Raw genomic sequence first — 21,019 nt, 5'->3', positions numbered from 1 at the left:
TTTATGGAAACGCCATTTCAACCACTAGATTTGTGACTCTACTAGCACTTCTATAGTGCACGGGCTCATAGATGCTTTGGCTGGGGAAAAAGAAAAAGAAAAGAAAAAACCCAGAGACAGACTTGTCTTATGATTATTTAAGAGCGCTAGCTCTTGGAGCTGGACGGTGGATACGATCGTTTTGCTTGGACCAGGAAAATCCCTTGTCCACGTCAACATGTCAAAAGATACTGGACGAGGAGGAAAGGGACAGTTCAGGGACAAGACGATACGACACCAGGTATGTCTTCATTGTGGTGTTAACTCAGTACAGGCAGCCACGGGTAAATGCACACACTGCCCTGGTCTGAACGCCCGTCACCCCCCGAGCCCTGCTGCTGCTGTATTACTTGCATGAAAAATGAGGTTCTCATGCACCGTGAGCTACTGTCAGCTGAGCCACGCTGACTTTCTCAGAGAGAATTACGGCACGTTTTGTACATCTTCTCAGCATTCCCTTTGGTAACGGCAGAGAAACCAATTTCTCAGCCTGTGCCCCCACATCCAGGCGGAAAGGTGGCCAGCCTGGGTGCTACCCCGTGCTCAGGGAGAGGCCAGCGAGCTCTGGTGCAAAGCAGGTTTATTAGGTGAGAAGTCTGCATGTGCTGATGAGAGTTTTGTTTAGGCTAAGCACCAACTCAGCTAACTCAGCAAAGGAGGAAAGTTCATAGCTCTGCTCCATCTCATCAGCGGCAAAGAAATACCTACTGCCGCTGAGGAGCTGGGGTAACACACTGAACAGAAAGAACAATTGCTCGTTTTATCCAGGTACTATGGATTGTCCCTATTGACGAGCACCTAGAGCAAACCGAAGTCAAGACATTTTAGAGCTCTGTGCATCCCTCCACTCAAGCAGCTCCTCAGCATCATGCCCGGCTGCGCCCGCGTCCTGCTCTCCTGCATCGCTGGCAGCAGCAGCTGGTGACACTTGGGCACAACTTCTCCATAAAGGAGGATGAGTTCTCCTCCTTCCTCAGCCTGGCTTTGGCTTAGCTTGGAAAGAGAGTCTGAGTAACACAAGGGAAAGATTTTAAAACATGAAGAACGTGTGAAAGGCAATGCAAGGCAGAAAACAACCCCACACAGTCACCAAATACCCCAGATGGCAGAGCCTGATCAAGATCCCAAGGAAACGCTCCTCCATTCAAGACACATTTCTCAGCACACCCATTGGCAAGTCTCAAACTTCTAGCAAGACAATAAGCAACAACTTGTTTTTCCTACAGGAAACAAGAGAATATATGTTGCAATTTTAAAATTCACTACTAAGTGGTTGTGCCTGGGGAAAAAGAACAAAATATAAACAGAAGAATGTCAGCAGAGTTGTTAATTGTTGTTTATTCCAGCTTAACATGCCGGGCTAAACCAGGAGGGACATAGGCAAGTAGGTACAGAGTCACTGGTTCTGGGAACAATTAATGAATTATTTGATTTACATTGGTAATTCTTTATTATTAAATAAAATCTGTTAATCGGAGTAGAAGTATGCTCATAAACTTCCCAAATAGAATCAAACCCACCCATAAACATAAAACCAGAGAATAAGAAATGTATAGAACTTTTAAAATTTCAGATTTAAGCCTTTTTCAGCTTCCTCAGTTTCCTTTTCCTGCTCTCTTGAGTTTGGATTACAAATAAGTATGCAAACAATAAATATGTTTATAGGAGGAAAAGGGTAATTTTTAAAGCAATCAGCTTCAAGAAATATTGATTTATGTATTTTTTAACACTACTAGCTTTGCATGTGTGCCATAACTCAGTCCAATAGAGTTCACCTCCAGTAAGTTACCCAAAAATTAATGGAGAAGGCATGACTATGATGGGGTCTGGACAGCCACCACAATGCACCGAGTCCAAATCTGAGTGGCAAAAGCCACATTTGAGAACACACAGATTAGCTTAACTTTATAAAACCCTTTACCATCGGGGTAACGAAAAGCCTATGTCGTTTGGGAGGGTACAACAGTAAAACATCTCTGCCACATTGTCCCGTCTTCAGAAGCAAAGGTGTGTTTACTTTTCCGCTGCCGGTATCGATGACTGAAGTGCAAAGAGCCCATACGGCGTGCGCAGGAAAGCGGGGTCCTGGGTGAAGGTCCCCCTCCTGCCGCTGCCTGGCTCCTCTGTGTCCCAGCTGCATCCCTCGGCCGCCTCTGCCCAGCACCCCCAGCCTGGCCGAGGGCTGCTGGCTCGCCCTGCCTGCACAGCGGGCACAGGCAGCTCCCGGAGGAACCATTAGGTCCGTCCTGGTCCAACCCAGAAGCTCAGAAGTCGAAGTCCTCTGGTTTGGCTTTCCCCCCAGGAGAGTGCTAACACCACCCCGACGGGAATCTCCCAGCTACCAGGTAAAGCGCATCTGGAAACCAGCCTCTTGAAACCGATGCTTCCAGATTAGGTGTAAAGTGCACATGATTTGCTATTATCACGTATGTGAGGGCAGCAAGTTATGAGCGTGTTCATGTTCCTATTACGCTCCCCGTTGCGCTGGGAGTTTCGCCGCAGTCTGACGATGCAGATCACCGCGAGCGCGATGGCCATCCTGTGAGTTAGCACTTCCATTCTCACTGCCTGCCTTCACATTTGGGATGCATTTGAAGTATCGGTCCTGTAGAATAAAATACCCACTAATATTTTTTTTGGCCTGGCAGCAGCAGAGTTGATCTCTGGAAATGCTGGCCTGAGCCTGTGCAACTTTGTGGTCTCACTGAAGGAGCAGAGGTCCATCTGTTCCAAATCAATGTTTGGCTTATGGAATGCTGGAATTTATCAGCCCGGTGCAGGGGCGAGCACTGCAGGGGAGCAATGAGCTTTTCCATCTACACCGTCATATGGTACCCATTATCTCTCAGTACAGCATAAAACATAATAACAAGCAGATTTAGGGCCAGCATACTGCAACCTGTTTCCCCTGCCGCCTCCTCCATTTTCAGCGTTCTGTCATTAATCCCATAAAATGTTTACTGTTTGTATTTCCTCCTGCAGGGCACCGAGGAGCCAGGCTTAACTTACTACTATAAAATGATCATCATATCTTTCATTGGATAGCGTTGCATTTTGAACATGGCTTCAGTGACCAAAGATTGAATGATGCACTAGACCTCTCTGGGCTCTATCCTTTTAAAAAGGAGGCTAGGCAGCCTGGAGATGTGCAAATCCTTCAGTATCCTTTACACACATATATTATCAAATGCTTTCTTTCCAACAGCTCACTTGACACTCGGTGCTCTGAGCTGTAGGCATTAATGGTGGCATTTTTATCCCAACTATCTGAAGAGCAAGTAGAACTAGAGTGGAAAACAAGGACCTGCCCTAAAGTTATAACCAAATCCAGCAGCCGTGCAGGCTCGTGTCTGCGAACCATCTGACACCAGCCACTCCCAAAGGCAGGATACACATGGCCACGCATTTGATCCACGATCCCTACGCGTCTGGGAAACAAGAAGAGCAAGTCAAAAATCACAGAATCACAGAATCCCTAAGGTTGGAAAAGACCTGTCAGATCATCAAGTCCAACCACCACCCCAACCCCCCCATGCCCACTAAACCATGTCCCGCAGTGCCACGTCCACACGGTCCTGGAACACCTCCAGTGAGGGTGACTCCACCACCTCCCTGGGCAGCCTCTGCCAGTGCTTCACCGCTCTCTCAGGAAAGAAATTGTCTGACACGCAGGCTTCAAGGTGGGACCCAGCGAGGCTAAAGCAGATGGAGTCTACCAGCCGCTGAAAAGCCCTGTGCCGCAGGCAGGGGTAATTGGGGCTAAACCAGGCAAAACAGGAATGTCATATTTCACCTAAGCCTTTCCAAGCAACCTACTCAAACCATTGCCAGCCCTGTCTCCCCAGATGGGTACATGAGACCTAGAAAAGCAGAAAGGCTGAAGGACCTTCCAGAGAGCACCTACTGCAGCCAGTGGAGAAACTGCAAAGGCAACGCGGGGATCTCAAACACAGGCTCTTGTTCTTAATCGCTGGGACCCCAGCCACACCGAGGCAGCGGAAATCCTGTCCAGCGTATGCTGAAAAGCAATAATGAAACTCGGGAGCATTCAGGAAATTATAGATGCACAAGTCTGGGCCACTGCCATCTGCAAGATCCTGGAGGTACCGATAAGATAGAAGATCAGAAACCATCTGGAAAAATATGGGCTGATGAAAACTGCTTTGCTTAGCTCCATGAAAGCTAAAGCACCTGACAAATATGGTGGCATTTTATTTTTTTTTTTTTTTTTTTTTTTTTAGGAAAGATCCACAGGACTAAGAGGATTAAAGTTATGAACATGACATAAAAGAATGCCTCGCATTGCTTAAGGTAATGCAGAGATGTGAATCTGGGTAAAGTGGTTCAAACTAAGCAGGAACTGAACCAAACCATCAGCCTCAAACTGAAACAAGCTAAAATAAATGGATTTTTGTGGTTTTGGATGCCTTCTTTCTGCCCCAGTTTAAATCCCCTCTCTGACTGAAGTGTTAGTTCCAAAAGATTCACTTACGGACATCCACACATGCATCTGGTAAGCTGTTGTAGCTTGTCTGTTCTTCAAAACACCCTCAACTTGATCATTTTCTTAATCTAAGACATTCTGGCCAAAAGCCCAGTCTTAACTCTGCTTCTGCTGTAGGATCATCACCCAATTCACAACTCTCGTCTGCCTGAAGCACATGCAACCAAAAATAGCAAACACTAAATGAGATAACAGAGCTGAGGACATGTCAATTTTTCAACGTTTATAGGAGGCAGCTTCAAATTAACTGTAACAGACTGACTGTGGATCCACCCTTACAATTCTTAACCTGTATCCCTTCACAGCTGTAAAATCAAACACTCAAGTTAATATTACGTAAATTTTGACATATAGTACAAATCAAATGAGCTTATAAATCAACAAGGAGACTGAAAAAACACACCCTGCAAGGCAAAAATATTTTGTGAGGGCTAATACCTACACAGCAAATGTCTGAATCAATAGCAAAAAGGAAAATTTGCAAATCATGGACAATGTTACAGAGCAGAGGATGCAATCAAAGACACGCAGGGGACCTGGAGTGGTCATCGGTCTGCCCCCTCGCCCACACTCAGAGTCAAGAGTGCCTATGGCATTGGAGTTGTAGTAGCAGTACAGCTGGCTGATGGTGTAAGGCAAGCTTCAGAAGAAATAAAATCTTATATTAATCCAACTGATGTATGTGGAAAAAACAGGAACGTTTTAGGGAGCACCAACCCTTCTTCAGATCTGTCAAACCTCACAGCCTTGCCTTGCCTAGGCCAGCTTTCAGGTTTCTTTAACGTGCTTTTAACCTCCACAACCTCCTCTGCCAGCGCAAGCTAGAGAGCTTTTTCTACTGCTTAAGCTGAATGTCTTTTATTGGTATTTAAGCTCTTTATTTCTTGCCTTGTCCAGCAGTTCCCTTAACTGTCTTGCACATAGCTGAAAATTGTTATCAAGTCCTCCCCCCTTCAGTTTTCTCCTACTTTGGTTAAGAAACCAAATTTTGTCAATTTTTGTCCTTGTGAGGGCTGTTGGAATGGCAATTCTGATTGGAGTCAGAAAGTCCCACCAGTACCGTACCCTGGTATTAGCTCACAAAGGGCGAGTAAAAGAGCTTTAAGCGAGGGGTGCGATAACAGAAGAAGCACACAGCAGTAGTTTCCCTCCTGCTCTCCTGGTACCTCCATCTGCAGCTCCAGCATTTCCAGAGTCAAGGCTTTGATAATCCTTGAATGGCTCTAACCCATGAATTTACCTAATCACTTTTGAAACCAGGTACCCTTTCAGCATACTTAATGTACTGTAGCAATCAGTTCCGCCATTTCATTGCCTGTATCTAATGATGTGTTAAGAGGTGCCTATTTTGTGTATTTTGAATTTGCTTCCTGACAACTTCATTACACGTTCCCCAGTACCTGTATCAGGACAGACAGTGAGCCACCACTCCCCATTAATCTTCTCAGTCATTCGTGATATTGCAAGTCTCTATCAGCTGTCTCTTTTCCGCACTGTGGAGTCCCAGTCCATTTTTCTTCATATGGAGGTCTCTGATTATCCTCGTGCTCCTGCTACGGGTCCACTTTGTCCTTCAAGATTCAGGCTCCAATTAATGCAGACAATGACATAATGATGTCATCATGAGGTGTCTACTTTTCTTAATAATTCTTCTCTTGCCCATTTGCTTTTTTGTTGCCTGCCGAGTGCTGAACTGAATGTCCTCTCTCTTTGTGCAAGGCAGTGACTCCATATTGGGAAAACCTCAGCAGCCTCCTGCTTTCCTTCCTACTGCTCTCGGTATTAGTGCCCCCGGATCTGGCAGGGGCCGCGCACGCTAATCCTGGATGTATCCAAAGGCACGCAGGCTTCTTCTGCCCTCGCCGGTATGTCATCGCAGCATCCTTTCGGGGATGCCACCCAGTCTCAGTTTTAAGCAATAAGGAATTCACCATGTTCACAGACACTCCGCCCAAAGATGAGACATCATCGGCATTAGAAATGCAAGCAGGGGTTTGAATTCTGTTTAAGTGAACAGAATTTGGCCCATCATTACTTAGAAATTCTTACAAATTACATTTACGCTCTGGACCGGTGTGTGAGCTGCCGCTTGAAAGCCCAGGAAAGGCTTGACTCTAACAAAGAGGTATGTGGGGAAATTTGCACTCTCCGTTATTAGCACACTGCAGTGCTTTTTTCTTGCAACACATTTTGCCACTATTTCACAGACTCACAGACTGACAGGGGTTGGAAGGGACCTCTGGAGATCATCTGGTCCAACCACAGCAGGGTCACCTACAGCAGTTGCACAGGAATGTGTCCCAGCGAGTTTTGATTATCTCCAGAGAAGGAGACTCCACAACCCCTCGGGGCAGCTGGTTCCAGTGCTCTGCCACCCTCAAAGGAAAGAAGTTCCTCCTCATGTTGAGATGGAACTTCCTATGACCAAGTTTGTGCCCGTTACCTCTCGTCCTGTCACTGGGCACCACTGAAAAAAGACTGGCCCCATCCTCCTGGCACCCCCCCCGAAGCATTGATAAGCATTGATAAGATCCCCCTCAGTCTTCTCTTCTCCAGACTCAAAAGCCCCAAGTCCCTCAGCCTTTCCTCACAAGGAAGACGTTCCAGTCCCCTAATCATCTCTGTAGCCCTTTGCTGTCCCCTCTCCAGCAGCTACCTGTCCTTCAAGTACTCTGTTTCATGGGAGATTGCTCTGAAGTGCCTATCTTTTCATATTTTCCCTGTTTTATATATTAAATTCCCAGTTCAACACACTCCTGCATAACCAACATAAAATTAGCCAACTACGTATATTAATATTTTCTAACATTTTCTGACTATTTTCTAAACATCTTATTTGAAAAGTAAACCAGATACATTTCAAAGGGCCTTTATAAGTATGCAGAAATCACAGAAGTCCAATAACTGCAAGGTTTTTGATGGAATGGTTTATGTAATCTCTGAAATACTAACAAAGCTGTCCCCCGCGTAATGAGCCAGACAGCATTTCTTCAACATATTTAGAATGAGTCACATAAATCTCCTGTTCCGCACATGTGTCCCTACTCAAAGAATTTTCCCAAGAATGCTAGTTGAGGATTTTCAGGAAATTACAATAGTTTGAATTTAGAAATAGTCACATGTTTAGAACATATCATAATAGGTACTTCAGAAAGGAAACTGAGCAATACATTTAAAAATATTCAACGTATTGTATTTGATTAAGGCAAGGTCATAGCTTTCAGCACTTCAAAAGCCAGATTGTTCACTCTCATGTTTCCACGGTAATTTTATGAAACAAAAGTTTTATCACTAATTCTACCAAATAACTATTTCAAATAGTAAACCTGGAATTTAAGATATTTAGGAAATTCTTCAGAAACACAAGCTTTTAAAAAATGTATAGTTACATCCCTCCTATGAGTGGAAGCTGCTTTTCAACTTCTTGACCACTGAAAAAGTAAACAAACATTTTATCCACAAAAGTTGATATTTGATGGACCTGACGTTACATAGCATTAGAAGATGACGTTTTAAGTGACTGCAAATTAATTTAATTTATTGAGTCAGCTACTCTTTGGAATCATTGTGGCCCATTGAAGGGTTGGGCTGTAAATAGCTCACAACCAGTGGTTAGATGCACACAAATTCATGTTAAAGGGAGCAACTGCTGCTCAGTATAAGCAAGAGGCTCAAACTCAACCTAAAGTATTTACTTCAGAGAGGAGCACCAAAGACCCATCTTGCAGTGTATTGCCCACCTCCCCCGCAGCCTCACAAACCCAGCTTTCTCGCACTTGAAAACAAATACCTGCCCTTGATGAAAGCAGAAAACACTAAACAACCCCAGGGAAGTGGGGAGATCCAACCCAGCGCGAAGCACTGGGGATCTCATTCTGTTGCGCCTTCAAGGAGCTTTGTGTCTGGGCTGGAATGTGCTGACCCGAGGGTCCTGACCTGCTTCATTTCTGGTGTATCTTGTCAGTCAACTGATTTAATAATGTCGCGTTAATGAGGGCAGATACCCAGATTTGCTCTAGACCAACCCAGCAGAACAAGAAGGAGGCTTTAGTATGAGCATGTGCTTACCCACACTGTTTTGTAATGTTCCTCCCCACCTATGAGCTCTGCGCTAGAGGATCTTTGCTGCCCATCTGCCTGAACCCCGTGATGACTTTCAGTGCAGTGTTGAAGTTCTCACAATCGGAAAGGCTCAGGTCTCTTACCTTCAATAACACACTGATCGGGGATAGGAATTTTCCTCCCCATCTCCATGACATATGCTTTCACTTTACCCAGGTTTTCCTTCAAGTGCAAGTAGAGCCTGTCCTGGTATTCCACGGGGCTCATCGCCACCTCTGCGCTTCCTTCGAGGGCATTTTCTTTAGCAGGTTCTGGAAAATTTGCTGATTCTGTGTAATCGATACTTTGACGTGAAACCAAAGAATTTCCCAGTTGCATTGCTTCAGTGTCAACATTAAAAGGCAATTTGTCATTTTCTTGGCTAATGTAGATCTCGGTGAAGGAGATACCAGCAGTTATCTCCCCGTTCTCCTCGTCCTGTCCGCTCTCTGAGCTCACCCCCTTCATGCGGACTGCATGCAAAGCAAGGCTTTTGGACCTGGAAGGAGATTAAGGAAAGGAAAAATGTTTTGGAACAGAGGTAAGACACAAAAATCATCTGAACACGTGCTCTTCCAAGTTACCTCTGTGCAGCTGGTTCAGAGAGCTGAACACAGGGCTCGCTTAGCCAGAGGCAAGTATCTTTTGATAAATATGCATTTCAAAAACAAAACTCAAGCCACAGCTTTAATAAGCAAATGAAACTAAATAACGTCCATTTATCACAACATCTGCATGCCATGGAGAGAGCTAGTCAACCTATCCGCAAGAAACTTATAACCCCGAGACTGGAGTATAGGCTTTATTGATCACATCATAAAAATGCCATCCAGCAGCCATTTAACTGAACCAAGATTCAGCTTCCAGTTCTTCATTGCCCCGTACCTATATGCTGAGGATGAAGTTAAGCCTCCCTAAGAGTAAGAAGGGTGGAAGTGAAGTGACCGAAAGGGCAAATACTGGAGCAGGAAGAGAAAACCTCTGCCGTGAAGCTGCGGCACAGGCAACCTAAGGACACCGCGGGCGCCCGCTGATGTCTGAACCCTTATCTCACCCAGTGTCCCAGGAGAGCCACGCTCATCTCACACGGCGCACGGGCAAAATTTGATTCAAACGTTTGATACGTATTGTTAGCAATAATACCCAAGAAAGGTCTCTGTATCTTCCTTTCTAGTAATATCTGTATGCAGATATTCTCCTCTCCCTTGTGCTGTTTTAGGGCACAGAAGAGATTAAATAAATAATTTAGAAAGATTTGATCCAGCCTTTGAATTCATGGATATGAGACTTGGTTAAAATTAGACTTAGGATACCCATAGGTATCATGCAAGCGGACCAAATTCTCCATGTTTGGATTAAGTTTTATTACAAAATTGATATTCATGAAAACCACTCACATATTTTACAGAGCCATACCTGTTAAATCTCATATCCTTCCTTTCTTCTTTAGAAACCTGGCCTAAACTGTATCTCCGTGCTGAGCCAGGAGTACTGTTGTTGACGTTTATTTTCTCTTCAAAAGCCTGTATTTTAACTTGGAGCTTTTCATCATCTTCATTTCCATTCATAACAGATTTTAAATCATCCAGTGGTACAGGAGGTTCTGTTTCAGTATCATTTTCCACCCTAAGGAAGTAGAAAGCAGAGATTTAACTCTGGCACACTGTGTTCATAGCGATGCTGATGCTGCATTTCTGCCTGTGACCCGTATTATGTACCTGGAAAATAATTACGTTTCAGCAGAGATTCTTTTAGAGGTTGATTAATCATTTTGAGAAACATCTTCTAGATCAATGTCTCTGTCAGATGGATCAGAAAAATTTAACATCTCTGACAACACTGGATTAGAAACTGCACGAGCTATATCTGCATAAGCAAAACCCAAGTCTTTTCCTGATAGTCCCATAGCAAAAAGTTTTTCAACTGAACTTAAACCATTCTCTCAAGCTTGCTAAACAGCGACTTACTACTTTATTTTCATAAACCAAAAGTCGAGCTAATTGCAGAGTTTATAGAAGTCTGTGGTTTTAAAGGTTTGATGAAAGTACATGCAGTTCCTAGCGAATTATTGTACTCTGAGTAAGAAAAATATCTTAAAACTCAGCACGCGGACAGAAACAGGCCCAGGAAAAGTTCTCAGCAACGCGACTGAAGGTCAGCAAAAGAGAAAGAGAAAATGAAGAGTTAAAATGGACTTGTAGGACAGCAGGACAAGCTGTTTTATTTTAAATTTGATTGTTATGTTAGTCTTAGAATATGTAAACTTTTAACGCAAAATTTGACGACAGCTTTAATACAAATTTAAGGGAAGCTGTTAATCCTAAAGCACAAAAAGAAATCTGCTGTCAAATACACTGCTGGTAAAATCTGCTTTCTAGCGATTAAAATATCCTCTGACCAGTGAAAACCGTTGTCATCGTTGGAGGCCCAGCAGCGCTGCCCAGGGACAGCAATCGCTACCAGCCAAAGCCCTCGGGTGCAGTGGGAACCCTCGGTGGGAGGGTCCCGGGATGAAAGACCCACCACCCCAACCCCGGGCAAGGGGAGGCACACCGATGTCACACCCTACCCCGAGTGCAGCCGTTTCCATGCCCAAAACCAGGTGTCCTAGATTAAGGTTTTCAGTCTGAGTGCTGGATTCCCCAAAACAGGGCTTCTAATGAGAGTTCGCCGGGTTCCTACACAGCTCACAGCCCCCGGCGAGACTCAGCTCCTCCGAATATCGGGCCATTCGCCAGAAATCTAAACCTCGGGTATCCGCGCTCTCCCGTGAGGATGCTGCTTGGCCTTCATGCAGCAGCAGCAGGACTGAATTTCCCAGGGGACCAACAGCATACTGTGGCAAAAGCCCTGTTGCTTCTTCCCTTCTTCTTCAGGGAGGTGCCTTCTGCCGGGGATTTGTATGTTCCCATCTTACTCCTGCAACTATGGAGTAACTGGACCAAAAAATCATGAAGTCAGCACAAAGACACTCGGAAATCTCTTCGAGAATTAAGGGGTATTCGACAGTGTTTACTTTTTAAACTCTACCCACAGCTCTAAAACAAGCTCGTTTTGCTTCTGACCATTTCTTTGTTGGGTGTTTTTTTTTTTTTTTGCGGATGAGCAAACATCTGAATAGATAAATCTGTAAAATATGGATACGGAAAGCCACAAATGAGAGTTTTAACATAGCACTTTCAAAGCAGCAGAGTCTCAACAAGTCATGCTCACAGTCGGGAAGCCTATTAAAAACTCCCAAATGCAGCAAATTACCAATTGTGGAAACAAAGCATGTTTAAAAAAAAACAACCACGAATACTGCATCACAAAATGCACTTTTTCATTTGTTTTGATAAAGGCAGTTCAGGATATTTCTCAGGGGAGTTGGCAAGTTTTGTCTTGTTTTGTTTTTAATTTAGGCAAGATCTCATATTAACAATGCAGAACACTTCGAAAAAAAATCTTCTTCTCTAATAAAGAACCTTGGTATGACCTTTGCTAACAAATCTTTCTGGAGATGTGGGACAAGATTTAATTTATTAGAAAGCTGTCACTCCAACATAACTCTCCACACTGCTCCCATTGTGGGAACTAAGCACCAAGAAAAACCTCTGTTACATACATGTATACCTATAAAGCCCTCTGGCTACAGAGAGGGGATTGATGGACTGATGGGGCTTATGAATGACAGACCTAAACCAGCAAGCCCCAATGGTGTTTGGAAATAAAAACGGCCTTTTATAACAGCACTTTTTTGTCCAGAGTTCTCCCGTCGAGCTCTGATGGCTTTGTGAAGGAAATACAAGAAAACGCTTCTGCTGAAGAAACACGTTAACGAATCCCGTTGGCCGTACATACAGCAGCAGTAAGTTAGCGCATACAGGGCTCATCGCTGCCTGGTGCTCCTCAAACCACCGCCTCAGTTTTGACCCTGTGGGTGCCCGGGATTTCAGGGCGACTGCAAGCGCTGCGGGAGGGAGGCAGGGCGCTCAGCCCTGGCCATGCCCCCACCGGACCACTTGCTCTCACGCATACCTGCTCTGCGCTCACATCAATTCCTGTGAAGCCAAAAGCGTGTACCCCAAGCGAAACGTCCAGTGAAGCCTCCATCCCACGCCCAACGGGATGCCTGGCAGGCCTTCCTGCTGGCCTCCCCTTCCAGCAACAATAAAACAAACTATTGTTTGAAATCTTGGCAAGAGACATTCGGTACATTGCTGAGGTTGCTGGAGCAGGATCAGCTTACACCAAAGCTCAGGCTGTTTTTGAGAGCAAAAGGATGCACAAACCTATCGAGAAATCTTAAGGACCTGGCTTGCAAAGATGTAGTGCTATGCTACTCATCGTTTCACTGTTTTTAAATTCTCTGTAGAAAGAGATCTCAATACACAGGTCAGCAAGTCAAGAGCGAGACATTAATTTGAAGACCGTTTCCCCAGACCACCAGCACCATTATCAACATCACCAGTCAGGTGCTTAAAATGGGAAAGAGAGCATACACAAACAGGAATTGCTAAAAATACGCTCGAGGTGGGATTGCTTCCAGGGCTTCAGCTCTGTGGGGATGGAGGCAACACAAACGGAACAAGAGCGGGTCCTTGTGGTTCGTCAATGTACAGACGTAATCACCTCCTCAAATACAATGGATGCGCAGATTTGAAGAAGGCGAGTGGTGAATAGCAACAGTGATCTCAAAACCTCCGGCTCCCGGTTGGGAAGCCCATCAAGAGCTTCTGTATATTGCTAGGAATCAATTACGGAAACATCAACTAGGTAACGTCCAAGGCTGAACAGGGAGCTGGAGGCTGCATCCTCCGGCATTTCACACGCAGTGCTGCTCACACTGCTCCGTACTCAGGGCTGTGGCTCCCGGGGACCAGGCAGGACGCGGAGCGGCAAGGGGAGTCCATGCTTTGTGCAGACAGGCTTCTTGGTACCTGCACTGAATTAAATCACACCATAGTCCCTTACCAACATAGGGAAGTCTTAGATGCCATTACAGCTCTCTTCACCACTACAAATGTTGATTTATAGAAGGGCAAATACGGTAGAAAATGAAAAGCAAATGAATGGTAAATGAATGCTCAATGATGCCATGTGCTAAACCTATCCTCTCCTTTAAGGAGGAAAGATAACTTCATCAAGCCACTACACTAAAATGAGTAGCACTGGTATCGCCTGTTATGCTCAGTTCTTACCCAGAACGAGGGCTTGGAAGCGTCATTAAATTTTCTTTCTTTCTTTCCTTTCTTGCCTTCTTTTGATTGACCATGTTGTACTTCTAGGTTGGATCAGTCCATTAAAAGTCAGTATGTGTTCTTAAAAAGCACCTCTGAGACTGAATAACTTTTCTTTGTGACAGTAAGGGGCAACAGAGCATCGCATGGTTTTAATTACGCTCTCCACTAACTACCTGTAAAATTCCCTGTGTCAAGCAACTCCAAGCCAGCCATCACTCTGAAGAAATCGGTTTCTTCTTATGTAAACACATGATTCTGGAAGGAATGGTTATAATCCAGCCACACGTTTTAAAATCCTGTTTTCCTTTCACAGCATAAATACTCTGGATTGCTGCTCTTTAAAAAACACTGCAGTTCAGTAACTGCAGCAGCTCTGGAGCTAGGAGGGTATTTCCATGTCAACATCTGGACCGGTCGCACTTAGGCTAGTACAAGTCAGAAGAAACTCCACTTAAATCAATGGAGAACACTCCTTTTAGCCTTAACCGCTGCTTCGTACTTGTTCTTGTCCGATCTAGCTGATACTACGTTTGATTCAGGCCTGAAATGTAAACCCAAAGAATACGTAAAAATTGTAATTGTGAAAAATCAGTGTTTCACTCTGATCTCTCATAACCACGTTGAGATAATAAGACAATGGCAGCTACAAGCGTACAGGGAACCGGGGTCACAGAGGATTAGGCAGATGAAGCAGGAAAAAATAAAATAAAATAAAAAGTAAAAAATAAATCAAGCGGCAGATGAAGAATAAGGAATCATTTCAGAAAGGTTTGTTTGAAAGGGTTCCAGGCCCTGCCACTGGCCCAAGACAGCCGCGTGCGGGGCAGAGCCCGCTGTAGCAGACGCGTCCCGGGACACCGTTCCTCACCCAGAGGAGCATCAGGAACAGGTTTTCCTTTCCATCGCTTCTGGCTACACTCACACCCACTTCGTGGCGAGTGCGGCTGTATCACAGGGACCCTCCTGTCTCATAAAAGCAGCAATTTATCCGCAGAAATGTTAGAAACTGCTAACAGCAAAACAAACAGCGTGGAGGAGCGTCTATTTTAAGTTCCGTCTACCGCAGACATAAGGCCAAACTCTGCCCTTCCCTAAACCAGAATAAACTCTGAGCAGCTCCACTGCAGCCCTGGGATAAGGGGGGTGCATTTTCATCATCTGCCCCTACGTATTGCCCTCCAGAGTCTGGCCTCCTGGCAACTTTCATATTCCACAGACGGCAGTTACATTTTCATTCGCTCATACACACGGCTGCATTCAAGCTTGGCACTCAGGAGCAAACGCAACTTAAAGGAGCAAACAACCAAAGCCTTTTCCTTTTGTGCTCAGTATAGTCAGTAGAGGCTTTTTCCTGATGGAAAATACGGATGTTTTCTGAACAATCCACTGAAAAATATTACCATCTCCTCCCTTCTCCTCCCCTAGACTCTTCACCCAAACAGTATTTTGCATCGGTAACCCCCCACACACGCAGATGAAGAAGCTTCTACTCCTCAGCAAAGCAAGTCCTTAACAAAGGGGAATTTTTGGGAGAAATGGAGAACCACAGCAACAACATTTTAATGAAAACTTTTTCTTGTTTTTTACCAGCTCTAATGATAAATGTTAGGTGCACGAGGTAAGAAATAAGAATCTCCCACCATTTTAGCAAATGAAGTAATTTTTCTACCATAAATGAAGGCACAGGATGGGCTGCATGAATAATTATTACGCTTTGTTACTGAAGCCTCAATTCCTGCACTGCTTCACTACAGTTCCCGGAACACGACACCTTTCTGGTCCCCTTCACTACGTGACATCTGGCGTACTCTTCTTCACAGTTGAACTTCGCTCATTTGGAAAACGCAGGTGTCATTTCGTGCTCGCTTTGCTGTCCCCACTTAGGCTTTTTCACTTTCTTCAAGGAAACTTTTCATGAAACGAGTGCCGAGGGCTCGATTGCAGCAGAGGTTTCTGCTACCAGGTGAAGTTCGGACGTTTCTTACAGCCTTCTTGTAAAATGACGGACTATATCAGAGTGCCTCTCCTTTTTCATTTTTAACTCTCTCCAGGATACCAATTAATTGTTTCTCGAATGACCTCAATGTTTTGGCTCCAACTCCACAAGTCTGTCTCCAAGGCTATCCTTCATGGTTATGAGTTTTCTGACATCTGTGTTAAATTTTATCACAGAATTACTGTTCCTCTGTGCCCTCTTGACCTATTTCAGTATACACAATGCTAATTATAAGTCTCTCCCTAATTAAAAGTGACTAAATAACACTTATATTCTTACTGTGATGAATGCAGCAACGATCCCAATGCTTTAACCTTAGGAAACACATTTAAAAGAAGCTGAGTGAGCAGAACATCTTTTTATACAAGCTTGAGAAATTTTCTTCAGACTTTTTTAGCAAACCTTTATCAGGGAGTTACGTCAGTCACTGTTCTCATCCGCTTCAGTGGTTATCTTCTAGAATAAACTCAATGATAATTGTGTAGCCTGGCTTCACTGATTTATTTTTAACTGAAGCTTTTTAGATTGCCTTAGTCTACTTATCTGAGACATGGCTTTCTTCCTGTTCTTTAAGTGCTAAAACTTGAACAGCTTCTTTATTCTTCAGTGCCAAATGACGCAATTTCTGTTGTACGATGTTCGGAGGTCATTCTGCCTGGTAGCGTGAAGCTGGTGTCTGCAGTGCACCTACGCCTCTTACTGCCACCCCTTAATTGCAGATTTCTGCTCCAGTGTCAATCATCCTCATGCTTGCATTTGAAACGCATACCTCAAGTTAATACTACAAGTAGGGACGTTGCCCATCAGGTGTCTGTAAATTATTTTGTACGCTGACCTGACTCTATAAACTACACAATCCAATGGCTGAGTGAGTAAGTACTGGAACGATACAAGAGGGATATCAAGATCAATTTGAAAATAGCAACGTCACAACTTGTAGGAACTGCAGTACATCTTACTTTCAGCTGATTGTTGATTCATTGCAACTTGAATATATATAATATAAATTTATACTGCCTCACACAGCCATGAATATGGCTGTGGCTTTATCATACAAAAACTAGCTTTACCTGGCTCCGGACGTGTTGTCGTTCTCTAGCTGTCGGACGAGAAGCTTGGCTATGGCAGTGAAACTGTTGCTCATGCGGTAGATATCTCTGCTCTGGGTGCCCAAGATGCCCGAGAAGGTGTCAGTGAGACTCTTAATTTCCAGCAAAAGAATATGGTGAAATGAGTGCTCCATGTTGGCCAGCTGGTTCACCAAATACATCAGGCATATTCTGGCTCGCTCCTAGACAACACGAGGAGATAAAAACAATTTTAAACAAATTAATTCATTGTTTGCTTGTGCAAGGGAGGTTTGTGTGCATGCTGCTGATTAAAACGTTGTCACTGGGGAATAGCGGCTACCCCACGATAACTAACCATAAAATGTTTCCCAATCACGACTTCCATTCTGGACCTGTTGGGTGTTGCTGATTTGCTATATTTAGCAGTGTCACCCAAGAGCCTGTCGTCACCGGTGCTACCCAGACTGAGCAGGACTCCTCCGGCAGAGCATCAGCAGAGGAGAGAGGCACAGCGGGCAGGAGCAGGGGGACTATCAGCACCTCTTCTTGCTAATGGCGAGAGGTTAAAGTACCTCGTAAATCACAAGGGTTCTCTCCTTTCATAGCAATTCATTTAGGAGCAACACTCAGATTAGACCCGTAACTAACACTGCAACAAAGAGAAGTTTAAAATGAGATTTCGTTGTTTTGAGATCTCATCACATGCGATAAGGCGCTGTCTGGCAGCTCTATCAATCACTGCCAACGCACTGAAGTCTGATATGCCCTCCGTAGCCAAAGTTTTGCTAGCCAATTTATCAGGGGGAAGTGATCTCGCCAATTTATCAGCGAAATCGCATCCCCCACAAATTAGGATTAAAGGGGCTGTTTCAGATCATAATATTAAACATGCAAATATTTTGTAGCAAAGATCTCTGCTTGGCAAGGGCACACAATTCCAGTTCCAACTGTTTCTGTATGTACGTGTACCAGTTCACATACTAAAACACAAACCCCAAAGGTGAAGAAACACATAAGGGTTCCTCCGTTTTGTTATAATTGTCCTAAGTATATCAGGTTCCACAGTCCTTAAAATATCTAAGTGGGAAAAGCAGTAGAGAAAGAAGTAATTAACTCAGGAGCTCATATCAGATCCTCCACTGGGGTAACCAGGTATGGCTCCATGGAGCGAAACCCACTTGGTGCTCAGCAGATTGTTACAGAAATTGGGAAATATTTTGGTTTTAGACTCTGTGCTGAAATGCAAGCAAAGGCACTTTAGGAAAATAAAAAATTCTCTTCTTCCCAAGGCTTAGCAGAAGAGGAGGGGAAGTCGTGTGCCATACACATCCTCCAAACCCTGCAGGGCAATATCATTATTACCTCTTCTCTTCTGGGATCGCCTAACAGGAAAGTAAAAATTGCTGAAAGTTTGATTCCAAGTACAGCTGGGCCATAAAAATACACGGGGGACTGTGGCAGAACATGGCCCGAGCACCACAAGCAAGACAGTTTTTGAAGAAAAAGTCAACTTATTTCAAACAAAAGAGGATCTGCTACACGGTGCCATGACAGAGATAAATGAGAAAAGCGTATCAGACAAATTGCTTCCCTTCAGCCATATGGGGAAAAACTACAGCTACGTCCTCGGATGGGCTGGGCTGGTGTGCCGGAATGAGCTTTTTTCTCAATGGCTTGAAAGAGGTTGACTTTTTGGTACATATTCACTAGTTTATTGGGAAGACAATCCTCCCTCCAAGAGATAAACACAGGCTCAATTAACATTTAAAACACATTTTTGTTTCCTAAACAAACTGTGCAGCAGACGTAACTGGAAGAGAAGTTTTGACCATTTTCCTGTCACTTTGATCCAGCTGGAGTGTCTCCAGCCATGCTGAAATGCTGCTACTCGCCTGGAGTGAGGTAAAAGAACAATAAACTCTACTGAGTAATATAATATGTAACTGTTATACAAAACAAAATTACAGCAAAATAGCTCAACATGAAAGCAGTTATTATCCCTGCCACAATTTTTATCCAAAAATTTTCAGAAAGCCTATTTGGATATACATAACCCATCATTATTTTAACAATGCTTTTTTTATGTATTCGTGTGTTTTATCATAAGCATCCCTTGCACTTTACGGCATTACATCTGCCAGCAGGTGAAGATCTAAAATACAAGCAATGAGGTGTGGCAAAATATTTTGCTTTTTCTTAAAATCAGGCTCAGGAGACTACAGAAAGAGATCACAAAGCTGTCAGAAGCAACTCCGATTTCCAGTTGGTTCAGAACATACAGTTATTGGGAAGAAAAAGTATTAAAATGTTCGATTGACCTATGCCCGAAGACAGTGTTTTGCATTGCACAGATTCATGGTTGAGGGGCAAGTTCTGATTTCGGCTTCACCCACAAGACCGTCACTGACATCCACAGCGGTGGCGTGTACAAACAAGGGGGCAACCTTTAAAATAAAGGGATCTCTTCTCAGCCAAACCTCTCATCTCTCCAGGGGTCTGTCTGAACTGCCAAGGTGGAGAGTGCAGTTCAGTGAAAGCACAAGGGGCTGCTTCTAGAAGCCAGCAGAAAGGATTTTCTGCTCCTATCTGCAGTCTATACCATAAAGGGCCATGCCTCAATCCTTGCCACCTCTTTTCCCCAACTAAATCTCCCAGTGAAATAAAATATCAATGAATAAAAGTCCAACACTACCGTCGTCGTTTCATTTCCCACTTGTTTTGTTTTGCCAGGAAGGGGATGCCAGGGCTGATTCACGTCTATAAGAAAGAGCCAGCAGCATATCTGTACCACGGCTCCATTACAGGAAAAGGAAGAGGGGGAGGCGCGACAGCAGAGGTTTTCAGGAAGGCATTGCCACGGTGGGCTGCGAGACGAGACCTCAGCAGTGCGTGTGTCTGCGGGGACCGTTTTGCTGCTTGCACATTTCTACTTCGACCTGATCTAAATAAATTAACTGGCTGCCATAATGCTTGTAACTTAACAGTTACGCTTAGATCAGAGTATTATTTTAATTTTTTCTTGTGGGTGCACTCATTGGGATATACCGAGCCTTTAAGATCTGTCCAGCTTTTATGATGCCAGATGTGTTTCTGCTTATTTTATCGCAGGCTGATTGTCTGCATTGCAGCAAGTGATGCCCCGTACATCAGAGAAATCCACAGGGCATTCAAAAAGGCATTTTTTTTCCTTTCAAGAAGCCTGATCTGAACAGGAGCATCCAGAGGCACCACCCATCTCTTGGTTCCTGATAGGGTGGGGGCAAAATCTGCACAAGGAACCACTGGAATAAAGAAGATTAAACCTTTACAAGGGAAAAGGAGGGTTATGAGAGATTCACTGTGTTACTAAACACACGAGAGCGGCAAGGACCCTTCGGTCACCATGTCTGCTCTGCAGCAACCCCAGGCAATTGTGGACCAATGAATGTTCCACCAAAGTGGCTCCTCATACCCCCACAAAACTGTGGGCCACAAAGCAGCCAAGGTCCCTGAAATAAAATAAAAAATCCTTAGGGTAAAGAGACAAAGCTCACAAGTAGAAGGTGAGAGAAAGACCAGCAGTTATAACGTCTGTGAAGGAGGAGGGAACTTGCTATGTGAAAACACCCAGGTGATGCGGGGAGCAGACCACATCCCACATCACAGAGAGGCAAAAGTCCCATGAAACAAAAGTATTTGACAAGGAGAGGATGGGAAACTTTAAGCTCCCCCCCCCAGCATCTCTAGCATAAGATTTGCACCCAAAATGGTGACTAGCCTTGGCTCCAGCATGCAACGCCCAGTCATCACCCAAGCACATTTTAAGGCTCTTGCTGCACCATTTACACCAGAGGGTATAACTGAACTGGCAGCGTGGCCCTGCCAGAAGCACATCCGAAGCCTTCGAGAGCACCAGTGACACAGAAGCACTGCTCCCCACCAAGGAAAGGCAGGAGGCACCAGGTCGTCACAGAATCATTAAGGTTGGAAAAGACCTGTCGGATCATCAAGTCCAACCACCACCCCAACCCCCCCATGCCCACTAAACCGTGTCCCGCAGTGCCACGTCCACACAGTCCTCGAACACCTCCAGGGATGGTGACTCCAC

The 21,019-nt window shown here is 44.5% G+C and overlaps 1 protein-coding gene across 2 annotated transcripts in view; it reads right to left on the bottom strand.

Annotated features, from left to right (window-relative positions):
- VEPH1 (ventricular zone expressed PH domain containing 1) overlaps positions 1-21,019 on the bottom strand; it is an 82,003-nt gene that overhangs the window by 33,465 nt on the left and 27,519 nt on the right. For both annotated transcript variants that reach the window (XM_059822891.1, XM_059822892.1), the window contains exons 6-8: positions 16,933-17,153; positions 10,061-10,270; positions 8,749-9,143 (exon numbers count right to left, since the gene is read on the bottom strand). In XM_059822891.1, the coding sequence (XP_059678874.1) occupies positions 8,749-9,143; positions 10,061-10,270; positions 16,933-17,153 (826 nt within the window). The remainder of the gene's footprint in view (positions 1-8,748; positions 9,144-10,060; positions 10,271-16,932; positions 17,154-21,019) is intronic.

Source organism: Gavia stellata, chromosome 11 (genome assembly GCF_030936135.1).
Source record: "Gavia stellata isolate bGavSte3 chromosome 11, bGavSte3.hap2, whole genome shotgun sequence".
Taxonomy (NCBI): Eukaryota; Metazoa; Chordata; class Aves; order Gaviiformes; family Gaviidae; genus Gavia; species Gavia stellata.
Note: the sequence above shows the minus strand (reverse complement) of the source record. Positions and strands in the feature narration are given on the sequence as shown.